This window comes from Dendrobates tinctorius, unplaced genomic scaffold (genome assembly GCF_039654945.1).
Source record: "Dendrobates tinctorius isolate UK_male_01 unplaced genomic scaffold, ASM3965494v1 ptg000062l, whole genome shotgun sequence".
In the NCBI taxonomy this organism is placed as follows: domain Eukaryota; kingdom Metazoa; phylum Chordata; class Amphibia; order Anura; family Dendrobatidae; genus Dendrobates; species Dendrobates tinctorius.
The window spans coordinates 32,593,410-32,608,613 of record NW_027361730.1 but is presented as its reverse complement, the minus strand read 5'-3'; the positions used below and the strand labels follow the sequence as shown (position 1 = coordinate 32,608,613).

Below are 15,204 nucleotides of genomic sequence, written 5' to 3'. Positions count from 1 at the left end.
GTGGTGGTTACAGAAGGGAGTACAAATGCGCACTGATCTCTGCGTTACTAGCAAAACACCGGACAGATGATATACTTAAATGAGATTCTATGTGCGAAGAGATAGCAATAAAGTGGATTTCTGCGGGGAAGGTGACAATGTATAAGATTGTAAGATTCAGCCTTGGCATGTTTCTGGATAGTGATCATGCTGAGAGCTGATGGCTGACATACCCCCAGACTACTGATGGCCCAACCTAATAATAGATGTCACTTGAGTCTAGTGAATGGAGTGGGACAGCCGACACATAAGGCTGCCCACCCACTACACACCAGGTCAAGTAAAAGCCTTGGGAGCTGGTGCCTTTATTATATATTTTTTAATGTGGTATTATTTCTGGCACAATGAACATAGCAGATCCCTAGTGATGAAGACTATTATAAATTTGCATTAATAAGCAACAGTAGTGGTACATTGTGAAGTAAATTACTGTTTTCTGTATTGTTTGTGTTCATTTTTATTAAAAAAAAGCAAAATCGCACTCAACTGCTGCTTATATTTTTGTAGAAGGAATGCAAATATATACAGTTGTGGCCAAAAGTATTGACACCCCTGCAATTCTGTCAGATAATACTCAGTTTCTTCCTGAAAATGATTGCAAACACAAATTCTTTGGTATTATTATCTTCATTTAATTTGTCTTAAATGAAAAAAACACAAAAAGAATTGTCCTAAAGCCAAATTGGATATAATTCCACACCAAACATAAAAAAAGAGGGAGGACAAAAGTATTGGCACTGTTCGAAAAATCATGTGATGCTTGTCTAATTTGTGTAATTAGCAGCACCTGTAACTTACCTGTGGCACCTAACAGGTGTTGGCAATAACTAAATCACACTTGCAGAAAATTGACATGGATTAAAGTTGACTCAACCTCTGTCCTGTGTCCTTGTGTGTACCACATTGAGCATGGAGAAAAGAAAGAAGACCAATGAACTGTCTGAGGACTTGAAAAAACAAATTGTGAGGAAGCATGAGCAATCTCAAGGCTACAAGTCCATCTCCAAAGACCTGAATGTTCCTGTGTCTACCGTGCACAGTGTCATCAAGAAGTTTAAAGCCCATGGCACTGTGGCTAACCTCCCTAGATGTGGACGGAAAAGAAAAATTGACAAGAGATTTCAACGCAAGATTGTGCAGATGTTGGATAAAGAACCTCGACTAACATCCAAACAAGTTCAAGCTGCCCTGCAGTCCGAGGGTACAACAGTGTCAATCCGTACTATCCGTCGGTGTCTGAATGAAAAGGGACTGTATGGTAGGAGACCCAGGAAGACCCCACTTCTTACCCCGAGACATAAAAAAGCCAGGCTGGAGTTTGCCAAAACTTACCTGAAAAAGCCTAAAACGTTTTGGAAGAATGTTCTCTGGTCAGATGAGACAAAAGTAGAGCTTTTTGGGCAAAGGCATCAACATAGAGTTTCCCGGAGAAAAAAAGAGGCATTCAAAGAAAAAAACACGGTCCTTACAGTCAAACATGGCGGAGGTTCCCTGATGTTTTGGGGTTGCTTTGCTGCCTCTGGCACTGGACTGCTTGACCGTGTGCATGGCATTATGAAGTCTGAAGACTACCAACAAATTTTGCAGCATAATGTAGGGCCCAGTGTGAGAAAGCTGGGTCTCCCTCAGAGGTCACGGGTCTTCCAGCAGGACAATGACCCAAAACACACTTCAAAAAGCATTAGAAAATGGTTTGAGAGAAAGCACTGGAGACTTCTAAGGTGGCCAGCAATGAGTCCAGACCTGAATCCCATAAAACACCTGTGGAGAGATCTAAAAATGGCAGTTTGGAGAAGGCACCCTTCTAATATCAGGGACCTGGAGCAGTTTGCCAAAGAAGAATGGTCTAAAATTCCAGCAGAGCATTGTAAGAAACTCATTGATGGTTACCGAAAGCGGTTGGTCGCAGTTATTTTGGCTAAAGTTTGTGCAACCAAGTATTAGGCTGAGGGTGCCAATACGTTTGTCTGGCCCATTTTTGGAGTTTTGTGTGAAATCATCAATGTTTTGCTTTTTGCTTCATTCTCTTTTGTGTTTTTTCATTTAAGACAAATTAAATGAAGATAATAATACCAAAGAATTTGTGATTGCAATCATTTTCAGGAAGAAACTGAGTATTATCTGACAAAATTGCAGGGGTGTCAATACTTTTGGCCACAACTGTATGTCTGTTCTTAAGGTCAGATGCACCATTGTGCATATTAAAAGTCTGTCCCCCCTCCAGGGTTCGTGGAGAATAAGACGTTAATGGAGGACATTTGCTGTTTAGGGGTAGGGTGGTCCTAATTCAATCTCTTTTTCATCCTTAGCTGGAGTGATTCACTTTGCATTCTACAAATTATAAGCTATTCTATAGATTATATACCCAATGATTCTGCTAAAATATCTATACCCTTATGATTCTAACTTCATCTGAATGGCAAATCTGCATATAATTCTCTCTATGCAATGGTTTAGTATTCATAACACAATGGTGGTCTATTGACACATAAGATGTATTGGAAAACCTTGACCAAATGCTTGGCTATTGCAGCATGGCATTAATAAAGCTCTGGGCTACACTGCTTCAAGTTTATTCATTTCACATGCCTAAGGGAGACTTATAGGCCATACAGTGCTCCCTGGGAAATAAAATATGCAAATAACCTCTTCAGAGGGAAGTGCACACCTGAAGCCTTTGGTATTGTAGCTTTAGAAGTTGCTGTAGCAAACTCTTGACCTATTGGAACAAAGGAAACACCAATGATTGATGTCTCTTTTAGTAACATAGTAACATAGTTAGCAAGGCCGAAAAAAGACATTTGTCCATCCAGTTCAGCCTATATTCCATCAGAATAAATCCCCAGATCTATGTCCTTCTAAAGAACCTAACAACTGTAAGATATAATATTGTTACGCTCCAGGAAGACATCCAGGCCTCTCTTGAACCCTTCGACTGAGTTCACCATCACCACCTCCTCAGGCAAGGAATTCCAGATTCTCACTGCCCTAACAGTAAAGAATCCTCTTCTATGTTGGTGGAAAAACCTTCTCTCCTCCAGACGCAGAGAATGCCCCCTTGTGACCGTCACCTTCCTTGGTACAAATAGATCCTCTGAGAGATATTTATATTGTCTCCTTATACATTCAATTGTTCGAACCCTCATACACTTTAGGCCTTCAGCCAATTCCATCGATATTGGTGGCTTTAGCCGACATTAGTATAATATGTATGGGGAGCTTAAGAGATTATAGTTTTTTCTTAAAGTTTTTAAAGATCTTAAAGTTACACGGCTCAGCAGTCAGTATCACACAGGATAGGATTAGATACACAGCTCAGCAGACAGTATCACACAGAATAGGATTAGATACACGGCTCAGCAGGCAGTATCACACAGGATAGGATTAGACACATGGCTCAGCAGGCAGTATCACACAGGATAGGATTAGATACACAGTTCAGCAGTCAGTATCACACAGGATAGGATTAGATACACAGTTCAGCAGTCAGTATCACACAGGATAGGAATAGACACACGGCTCAGCAGTCAGTATCACACAGGATAGGATTAGATACATGGCTCAGCAGTCAGTATCACACAGGAGAGGATTAGATACATGGCTCAGCAGTCAGTATCACACAGGATAGGATTAGATACACAGCTCAGCAGTCAGTATCACACAGGAGAGGATTAGATACATGACTCAGCAGTCAGTATCACACAGGATAGGATTAGATACACAGGTCAGCAGTCAGTATCACACAGGATAGGATTAGATACACAGCAGTCAGTATCACACAGGATAGGATTAGATGCACGTTTTTTATCTGCAATATAATCATTATAATTTGTTATAACTAGCCACAGTTGGTTACTATGCCCAGGCAACGCCGGGCTCTTCAGCTAATTTATTTTATATAAAAAGTATTATCTTAAAAGATCCTCAACATAATATTTCTGCTTTTATATGATATATCGGAATGAACTGTTCCATGACTGTTCCTTACAAAACCTCCCTGTAGTCAATAGAATTCAAATTTTAATACAAAACACACATATAAAATCCATTTAATAAATTCCAACTATAAAAAAATCATCTGGCGATGTCACAGTAGCCAACACAACCATTACATTCTGTAGTGAAAATCTGCCAAAGTAATCTGTTACAGTAGTGTCCTGCTTTATATTAATACTATGATGTCAGTTATTATGACTAGTATTATAGATATTATTCTAAATAAAATTGGGGGAAACATCAGTTTTCCTAATTGTTTTAGCATTTTTGTTAATAACGCTAATTGCTCCATTGATCGGACTATAGTACCTGTGCTTTTTTCCTTTAAAAAAAAAAACCTGTCAGTAGGCTTTTAGACCCTAAACTGATTTCCTCCATGTAATGCATCTGAAATGTTGATTATGTCTATAGCTTTGTAATGGGTTTCTCCATCTTCTACAAAACCATTAGCGAATGTTTAGGCAAATGAGCCACAAGTGCAGGGGGCTGGACCTGCACTTAAAAAATCTCCGGACCCTCCCCTTCTTTTCTTCCATCTGCGTATATGCCACTGTCGACTCATGAGTGTTGAAACTGAGCGAGATCTTGGTGGGGGGGCAGGTCACCGAGGAGAGATACCTGTCTGTTATTCATAGAAGGCCGGTGGTGGGAGGAGAAAGAGGGAAATATGTAAGTGCAAGTTACACCCTTTGCACTTTCAAACTCATTTGCATACAAATTAGCTGAAGGATTTCTAGAAAACAGAGAAATGGACTTACAAGTATAGCCCTAATCAACATTTTAGATTATTTACTTGGATGACAGTAATTTAAGGTCTCAAAAACCTGATGACAGATGCCCTTAAAATTTGCACATGTGAAGAAAGGTGACTATATCATACCTACCTGTAACTATAACAATTGGTAGAATAAGTACTGTACATTCATATTAGAGGTGATGAGCTGGGAAACTGCCACATTATACATCTCATGTGCTGCATTACTTAGAAATGAATGTGTCTGTACAAGACATCTTGTTCCGTTTTTCCATTAAGGAGTATTTACTTCTATGAAAGCCTAAGGGATTCAACGAATGTTTCTACAAAATCAAACAAAGAAGAATGAACTAATAGTTCTTCCAGTATGCAGTGAGCATGCATCAGGACCAGCATGCTCTGTGGTTGGGAGCCACATGCAAACTTTTCCAAGCTTCTGTAGGACAATTCTAGATATGGTGACTTTCCAACTGGTGACCTCCCTTTAGTGTAGGAAGCTAATTAAATGTTTCTTAAGTTTTTATCACTCCATCGGGATCACATTGTTCGGATTTCCATTAAGGAATGATGACATTTGACACTCACATGTCTTCAATTTTCAGAGATTTCCTACAACTAAAAATGACTCTTGGGTCCAATTCAAAGAATATCAACAGTTAATGGTCCAATAGTTACTGGCACCAAAACATGTGGTATTGATCAGCTGTTACTATTACTAATTAACTATCCTTAGGTGTAATTTTAGGGAAACTGATTAAACTAGCAACAGCTATTTTTTAATTTCCAGGACCAGAAAGTAAGATATCTTTTTAAATTATTGATAATAAAGAAATATAAAAAATAGTCTGTTATATTTCCTCCGAGAATCAGGATGTCTTTTATCAGCTTAATGGGGGATGAGCTGCAATAGCCAATACAAATTTTGAATACGAGTTGCTATATTTATGGAAAAGAAATAGATCATATTTTTCTAATTATGGTCATTCTCCATACAGGTCTCCATACTTTAGGAGACCTGTAGTGATCCTGAGAACTTGGCTCTGGAATCTGAGGGCCAAGTTCTGCAGAGCCTCAGTCTCCAATCCAGCAGAGGAGAGCATGCGCGACCTCAGCTGTGTCCATTGTTAAGGGGACTGCAGGAAGTAGCTGAGCGCTGTACTTGACTTTCTTGGGCAGTCCCATAGACAATCAAAGCTGTAGTTGTCGAGCATATGAAGCTATGTTGCGTTCAAAACAGGCTCTGAAAAACCCAGTACTTGGGGGGTCCCAGCAGTGAAACCCCATGTGATCACTAACTTATCACCAATCCTAATGGCGTAGAAAGATCATATGTGACATTCTGCAGAAGTAAAGCCCCAAGCCTATCCCAAGTCCTAAACCTAACCCTAAGGTTTAAATAAACTATAAAAATATAAAAGCAGCTGTTAATAAATGAAGACAATATTGAATTATGTGCACTGCACATGATTCATTGCAATCTTAATTCATTAGCTGCTCTTCTTCTGTCATCTAGGATGCATTATGCAGGGTACAGCAGTCAAGATGAGTTTATCATTGTCTGTTGTGCTCTGCATAGGCAGCAACTAAGATGACAAAGCTCACTTCATTTTGCTGAGTATTGTCATTTCGATCACTGCCCCTGCAGAGTGCAGCAGCCAATGATAAACTCATGTTGCCTTTTGTGCTCTGCCTTGCTTTGGGAAGGGACTCCTTGCGACGCTCCAAGAAGAAGTAGCGCTTATAGGCACAGATCACTTGACAGGGAGGGTGGCTTGGAAGAGGGTGAGGGGGTGAAATTTTGTACTCCTTCAGACTTTGCAAACTGGATCAACCACCCCCTACCTCCATGCTATGGCAATGGATAAAGTATCCCTTTAATAACTAATATTACATGATTATTATGCTAGTACTAAGTGTGCATTTCTAAATACTTACACATTTTAATTCGATTTAATATTTTTGCATAGCAGCTATAGCATTTACATTTCCGGCCAGTTACTCAAAGATATTTCGTAAAAAAAATGGAGCAAGTTCGGAGAAGAGCTACCAAGATGGTGAGCGGACTGCAAACTATGCCCTTCGAGGAACAGTTAAAGGATCTGGGAATGCTTAACTTGCAAAAAAGAAGACTGAGAGGAGACTTAATAGCTGTCTACAAATATCAGAAGGGATGTCACAGTGTAGAAGGATCATCCTTATTCTCATTTTGCAATGGAATGAAATTGAAAGGGAGAAGAGACAGATTAGATATAGAAAAAACTTTTTGACAGGAAGGGTGAGCAATGAGTGGAACAGGCTGCGACATGAGGTGGTGAGTTCTCCTTCAATGGAAGTCTTCAAACATAGGCTGGACAGACATCTGTCTGAGATGGTTTTATGATTCCTGCATTAAGCAGGGGGTTGGATCCTGGAAGTCTCTTCCAACTCTCACATTTTATGACTCTAAGATATTGGTAGATGTTAGTAATAAATGCAAAATATCTAAGTACTACACACAGTTGTTTCCGCCATATATGAAACCATTTCAATTGGCCAATAATGCATTTTCACAGCATTTTGTTCCCAGCTTCCTTGCTTTGCCATGATTTTGCGTGAAATAGTCCTAATTTATAATACTGGAATAACGGTACACATAATACACGCTGGGATGTTTGTAGTCACGCAGACATTTAAGTCTGAGAGATTTTTTGGTGCTTGCTTAGAATATGTTTATTTCCCAAAATATGAAGATGGATCTGGTTTACAGCTGGCAGAACTAATCAAGGGTAATTATCAGTTTTCAGGGAGTAGACATTTATTACATTGGGTCACGATGACAGCGTGAGCGTTATCCTACTTGTTTTGGATCTGAAACATTTCCACAGGAAAGTATATGAAAAGTTATATAGCACAAACTCTGATGTCATTATTACCAGTGAGGATAACTGTTATCTACAAGTCACCCATGGTTACATCAAGCAAAACTTCATTTGTCTGCTATGTACTCTAGTATCAATATTTGCTTTTCAATAGAAATACTCAGTAGCACAGTATAATTTTTTATTGTACATCACAATAAAATAGAAATACTGATTTTTTTGTTCTATATCAGACTGGCACAATCTGTCAGTGACTTGGTCTAGGACTAGTAATTGTATAGTTTTGTTCAACATAAGACCAAGGTGTATCTTATAGAGAGGTGCAGATAGTTATATTAAATACAAAGTATCAAGGGCAAGATTTAGAAAAACATGGTAAGCCAAAAGAAGACGGGAGTTGGAAGCTCAAGGCTACGCTCCCACCAAGAACTTTTGGTGAGTTTTTGAAGCTCCGTACTTTTGCGGAGTCAAAAACGCAGTGTCTTACAGTTCGAGCAAAGTGGATGGGATTTATAGAAATCTCATGCCCGCTGTGTATCTTAGTTACTCAGCGTAAACTGACCTGCGGTGGTGTTTCAATTCCGCAGCATGTCAATTTCTCTTATGGTACGCTGAGTTTTCTGTGCCGATTTTGCCCATAGACCTGCATTAGATGCGAAAAATCCACAGGTAAAAAAACCACACATGCATTTTTAGTGCATTACTGCTAAGGAAGTGCACTAAAAAGGCCTGTAATCTTCCCCTAAGTATATTTAAAGCATGACACACCAAAAAGAGACAAAAAACGAAGTGTCAAAAACATCATAATAACTCATGTTAAAAAAACCCACAAAAATGCAAGTAGCCTAATTCAAATAATAGGTGCAGTAATGGTATAATAGTTCTGCAACATCAAAGGCTACGCACCCACGATTCTAAGGCTGTGTGCCCACGTTGCGTTTTTCAAGTGCTTCCGCTGCGTTTTTCCCGCAGCGGAAATGTTTAAAAAACCTCTTAAAAATGCATTCAGATGCAATCCTATGGGATTCCGCAGTTGCTGTGCCCATGCTGCAGAATTGCATAGTGGTAAAATCCGCAGCATGTCCATTCTTACTGCGGAATCGTGGCGATTCCGCCGCCATAGGATTGCATTGAAATGCTCACTTTATGCATGTGGCTAAGCCCACCATGCCTGAAGTGAGCGCTTTATCTGCGGATGGTACCCAGGGTCTGGAGGAGAGGAGACTCTCCTCTATGCCCTGGGTACCATATTCCTGTAAAAAATAGAATTAAAATAAAAAATAGTGATATACTTACCTTCTGATAGCCCCTGGAGTCCTCCCACCTCCCAGCCACGCTGCCGGCATCTTCCGTTCCCAGGGATGCATTGCGCGAATCACCTGAGATGATGTTGCGGTCTCGCGAGCGTGACGTCACAAAGGTCCTTCGCGCAAAGCATCCCTGGGAACGGAACATACCGGGAGCGCCACTAAGGACATCGGGGGCCGTCAAAAGGTGAGAATAACCATATTTTTTATTTTTTTTATTATTTTTTGCATCCTATCTTTTACTATTGATACTGCATAGGCAGCATCAATAGTAACAAGTTGGTCACACTTGTCAAGCACTATGCTTGACTAGTGTGACCAACCTGTCAATCACTTTTCCAAGCGATGCTTCAAATCGCTTGGAAAAGCGCAAGCATTCTGCAAGCTAAAAATGCTTGCAAAACGCTTGTATCTTGTGGGAAAACGCATGGGAATTCCGCATGCATTTTACCCGTGCCAGGGAGTTGCAGAAATGCTGCGGACATTTCCACAGCATTTTTGCAATGTGGGCACATAGCCTAAGGGTAAGTGCCCACGATCAAGAACTGTTGGACGCTGCGTATTTATGCAGCATCAAACCCGCAGCGGAGAGGTGTTACAGCATAGTGGATGGGATTTCTAGAAATCTCATGTCCATTATGCGTGCAGGTGCGCCTGTGGATCACCCACAGACACTGACATGCGGCACGTCTTTCAAGACCACAGCATGTCAATTTCTCTTGCGGAGACGCCAGGCTCCGCAACAGAAATTGCATCAATAGAAATGCATTGAATGCGGTAAATCCGCACGGTTCAGTGAACACATGCGGATTTACCTGTGTTCAATAGAAGGCAGCACTTTGGACGCAGTGAATAAATATATGCTGCTTCCAAAGCACTGCTAGTTCTGGATCGTGGGCACATAACCTTACTATTCAACAATTGCATGAATCAATAGGGATAAAATAAATGCCAGATGCAAGAATGATAATGGACCACACAGTAGTCTTATAGTGGTATAACTTGTAGTTACCATAGATACACATACGCAAAGTGACTGAAGAAATGGTCAATGTGAAGAATTGGATCACATGACAGTATGCGATTACCTGCTAGGAGGAGACACAGGTATGACGATTGTGGCTGATCCTATAATAAATGACTATTATACAGCAAATAATATTCGTCAGCTATATACATTGATTTCATTGAGTGATACAGTATAATACAACAGGGAAGTGAGAAATGAATGACAGAATGAATGAATGAATGAGCAGTGATATAAGTGTAAGGAACCTATGGGGCGTACTTTTACAAAGACTAAAATTAGATGAATATTACAGACAAGAATGACATTTCGAAGCAGCAGCAAAAGGAAATGAGTTGTATATTCTAAGAGCAACAAGTTACTAACAGAGAAAAAGACCAACCAGGGCCAATCTAATATGTGACGGCAGTGAAGAATATGACAGATAAATCTGTGCATGAAATACATTGGAGGAGAAGTTCAAATCCTAGAGAGGGAATCCCAGGCTGTTACTCCACAGACAGAATGAAAGGGAGGTTCCAATAAAGTATGAACTGTCTTAAATCTTAATAGTTCATTTTGCATGCACATCATCCCTTAATTATCTCTTGTGCCCATCATCCCTCAAAAAATGTACCTTCAGATCCCATGTCTTGAAGAACTTCCCCCAGAAGAAGAAGAAGCAGCAGCAAACAGTGTCCTCCAGCCATCATACAACTACTGCTGACTGCAGAGACTGAGTGTGTGAGGGACTCACATTACACTGGGGTCCCACCCTGTCTGCTTAACCCCTACACCACACACCACATGAGCAAGCTTGTAACTCAACGCATATTGTAACGCACCAATCATCTCTGCGTTTTCGGTTTAATTATTTGTGAGCTAGTCCGGAATATCACTAAAGAAATTTGGGATACATATTTATATGTGCATTGCAAGGAAAAAGATGAAAGTATGATATTGTGGCCTCCAGGCAGAATTGTGTAGGGAGTGGAGGAGTTCTCCCGGAATTTGGGATATTTATGACTGTTGGGACACATACGGTAGATATCTTTATAGGGTTCTTTATGTGTAAGTTTATCTCAGTTCACTTCTGCGTTTGTATTTCTCTTCCATCATGGAAACAAAATATGGAAAGAGCAGAAATGATGGACCCCCTGCATGACGGACACTCACGGCATTGGGTAGACCTTATACACCATAAAGGGTCCACCAGGTTTCCATCATAGGGTCTTGCATTTTTTTTTTTTGCTGGATCAGGGATTGCGCCTTCAATGCAGATGTGAACAGAGCCTTGTCTATTCTTAAATTTAGGCAGAAGATGCTTTTATATTATGTTTATAAGCAATGATAAATTTGACGTGGCAGATGACCTTTGAAGCACTGGAAATAATTTTAGATGTTCCATGGGAGCGAAGACCCTACATTTCCTGTGTTCTCTTGCCATCCTGGGTAGCAAGTCAGATAAACAGGTGTAGGTTTCAGCATGTTTAATAAGACACCTGATTGGTACTGAGAAAGCAGTGCACCACTTCGGGGTCACCAATTCATAACCATCCCTAGTCATGTAGAGTAAAGGGCCTGTCACACTAAGCGATATCGCTAGCAATATCGCTATAACGTCACTGTTTTTTGTGATGTTATAGCGATATTGCTAGCGATATCGCTATGTCTGATACTTACCTCCGACCGCTCCCTCGCTGGTTATCGTTGATTGCGCGAGAACGTCCTGGGCCGTTTCTCGTCGACAGCTTCCTGGTGGGCTTCCTGCTGTGGAGACGAGCGACGCGTGGACGCGGGCGGGAGGACGTCAGGATCGCCTCGTCTGACAGGTAAGTAGCAACCCCCGACCCCTGCGATGTCGCTGGTGAGATCTGCCTCTGTGGCAGCTCACTAGCGACCACTTAGCGATGTACCAGCAATCCTGACCGCGTCATATCGCTGGTCGGGATCGCTGGTGCATCGCTAAATGTGACAGTACCTTAAGTGTAAGCGGAATCTGATAATTGAATTTAAAGGGAAACTGTCAGCAGGTTTTTGCTATGTAATCTGAGGACGGCATGAGGTAAGGGTTAAAACACAAAATTCAATTATGTGTCACATGTCTGGCTGTGTGCTGTTATTTACTTAGACTAAATGTTTAATCACCTGGTGATTACATTGCTGGGACTAGCTGTCAAAAGCTTACAAGTCTGACTACGCCCCCTTCTGTGATAATCAGCTCACTGTCAATAAGCAATATATGCAGAGGAGCCTGGTGTGATTGGGATTAGATTTCTGAGCTCTGCTTCATGCTCAATATAAAAACTCTGATTGTGTCAGAAAACAGGCTGGGATCACACATGCGAGAAACATGGCCGAGTCTCGCATGCTAATACCCTGCATTGCCACCGGCACTCAGGAGCAGAGCATGCGGCCGAATAGCAATACATGCAGCTGAACGCTCCGCTCCTGAGTATTAACATGCGAGACTCGGCCGTGTTTCTCTCATGTGTGATCCCGGCCTAACAGCGACCGTAAACTAAGTGATACATCCTTGGATTCAGGGTCTCCTTGCCTACATCATGCTGCATTATACTGTGTGTGGAGGGGGCTGCATTATAGTGTGTGTGGAGGGGGGCTGCATTATCCTGTGTGGGGGGCTACACTATACTGTGTGTGGAGGGGGGCTGCATTATACTGTCTGTGTGGCGGGAGGGCTGCATTATACTATGTGTGTGTGTCTGCAGTATACTCTGAGGGGGGCTGCAGTATACTCTGAGGGGGGCTGCAGTATACCCTGAGGGGGGCTGCAGTATACCCTATCAAGGACCATGGGGAGTGCATTATACTATATGTACTATATGGGACCTGCATTATTCTGTATTGAGGACTATCTGTTAACGTCATTCTTCCTCAGCCGGTGTAAAGAAACTCGGGTACAAGCGTAGAACGACTTTGATGCTGTCAATCAAGCTCGTTTAACGGCCTTAACTCTGTAACTGTAAGTACAACCAAAATGTTTGTTTGATGTTGGATATGTGAGCATTTGGGGCAGCACTTTAGAATCATAGAATCGTAGAGTTGAAAGGGACCTCCTGGGCCATCTGGTCCAACCCCCTGCTCAAAGCAGGATTCGCTAAATCATCCCAGTCAGATGTCTGTCCAGCCTCTGTTTGAAGACTTCCATTGAAGGAGAACTCACCACTTCTCGTGGCAGCCTGTTCCACTCATTGATCACTCTAACTGTCAAAAAGTTTTTTCTAATATCTAATCTGTGTCTCTTCCCATTCAGTTTCATCCCATTGCTTCTAGTCTTTCCTTGTGCAAATGAGAATAAAGTTGATCCTTCTACAATGTGACAGCCCTTTAGGTATTTGTAGACAGCTATTAAGTCTCCTCTCAGTCTTCTCTTTTGCAAACTAAACATTCCCAAATCCTGCAACCTTTCCTCATAAGACAGGGTTTGCAGACCGGTCACCATTCTGGTCGCTCTTTTCTGAACTTGCTCCAGTTTGTTGATGTCTTTTTTAAAATGTGGTGCCCAAAACTGGACACAATATTCCAGATGAGGTCTGACCAAAGAGGAGTAGAGGGAAATAATGACTTCACGTGATCTAGACTGTATGTTTCTGTTAATACATCCTAGAATTGCATTTGCCTTTTTTGCTGCTGCATCACACTGTTGACTCATATTCAATCTGTGATCTATTAGTATACCCAAGTCTTTTTCACATGTGCTGTCACTTAGCCCTATTCCTCCCATTCTATATATGCTTTTTTCATTTTTATTGCCCAGATGTAGTACTTTGCATTTCTCCCTGTTAAAAACCATTCTGTTAGTTGCTGCCCACTTCTCCAGTTTATTTAAATCTTTTTGAATCCTAGTATTAGCTATCCCTCCTAGCTTTGTGTCATCAGCAAATTTAATCAGTTTACCCTCAATTCCTTCATCTAAATCGTTGATAAAGATGTTGAACAATACAGGGCCCAGGACAGAGCCCTGTGGTACCCCACTTGAGACATTCTTCCAACTGGATGTGCAGCCATTTACGACCACTCTTTGGGTCCGATCACTAAGCCAGTTATGAATCCACCTAACAGTTGCCTTGTCCATTCCATACTTAGTCATTTTTTCAATAAGGATTGTATGAGAGACTTTGTCAAATGCTTTGCTGAAGTCAAGATATACTATATCTACAGCATTTCCTTGATCCACCCAATCAGTGATACCGTCATAGAAGGAAATTAAGTTAGTCTGACATGACTTATTAGTTAGAAACCCATGCTGACTCTGTTTAATCACTTCATTCTTATCCAGGTATTGACATACATGTTGTTTAATAATTTGTTCAAAGATCTTTCCTGGTATAGAAGTCAGACTCACCGGCCTATAGTTGCCTGGGTCCACCTTCTTCCCCTTTTTGAAGATAGGAACAACATTTGCTCTTCTCCAGTCTTCTGGCACTTCTCCTGTTCTCCAAGAATTTTCAAAGATTATGCACAGGGCCCCACTTTCTCTAAAATCGGCCCTGCTCGATGGAATAATGAGGCTCTGGTGGCAATCTTCTGGGAGGGCCTCTCCAGGTGAATCAAGGACGAGCTGGATGGTCGGAAGAAACCTACCTCATTTGATGACCTGGTGTCCCTGGCAAGCCGGATAGACATCAGGTTCCAGGAGTGGCTCAAATAGGGGACCCGCGAAAGAAGGTCTATGGGCTTAGCTCCTACCTTCCAATAGTCGATCACCCTCAAGCCTCTGCTGCAACACCATTCTTTGTACCTATGCTGATTGACCAGGTGAATCTGACTAAGCATCAAAAGATGGTTCGTCGGGCAGAAGGATCGTGCTTCTATTGTTGCAGCTCCGAACACTTTATCTGATCTTGCCTCGGGAGACACCATGACATTTGGATTCTGCAACACACTGGCTGTCTTTCAAAAACTGGTGAACAATATCTTCTGGTATCTTTTCTATATGTGTGTAGTAGTGTACTTGGACAATATCGTGTTCTACGCTGACCTACCTTCACAGCGTAGAGATGTTCAACAGGTTCTGCAGAGACTAAGGAAGAACTGCCTGTATGCCAAATATGAAAAGATACATAATCTTCCAGACCGGTCTGGAAATGGATCCTGAAAAAGATTCCGCCATTCTGAAGTGGCCCCGTCCAGACAGTCTGAAAGCTATCCAGCGGTTTCTCGGTTTTGCTAACTACTGCCACCAATTCACTCCCCATTTCTCTTCCTGGACTGCTCCTATCA

General features: G+C 41.5%; 1 protein-coding gene across 1 annotated transcript in view; it reads right to left on the bottom strand.

Annotated features, from left to right (window-relative positions):
* Positions 1 to 10,667, bottom strand: part of CSPG4 (chondroitin sulfate proteoglycan 4) — a 172,529-nt gene extending 161,862 nt beyond the window's left edge. Inside the window, exon 1 of the mRNA XM_073579488.1 lies at positions 10,598 to 10,667. Within this exon, the coding sequence (XP_073435589.1) occupies positions 10,598 to 10,610 (13 nt within the window). The 5' untranslated portion in view covers positions 10,611 to 10,667. The remainder of the gene's footprint in view (positions 1 to 10,597) is intronic.
* Between the last annotated feature and the right edge of the window lie 4,537 nt (positions 10,668 to 15,204).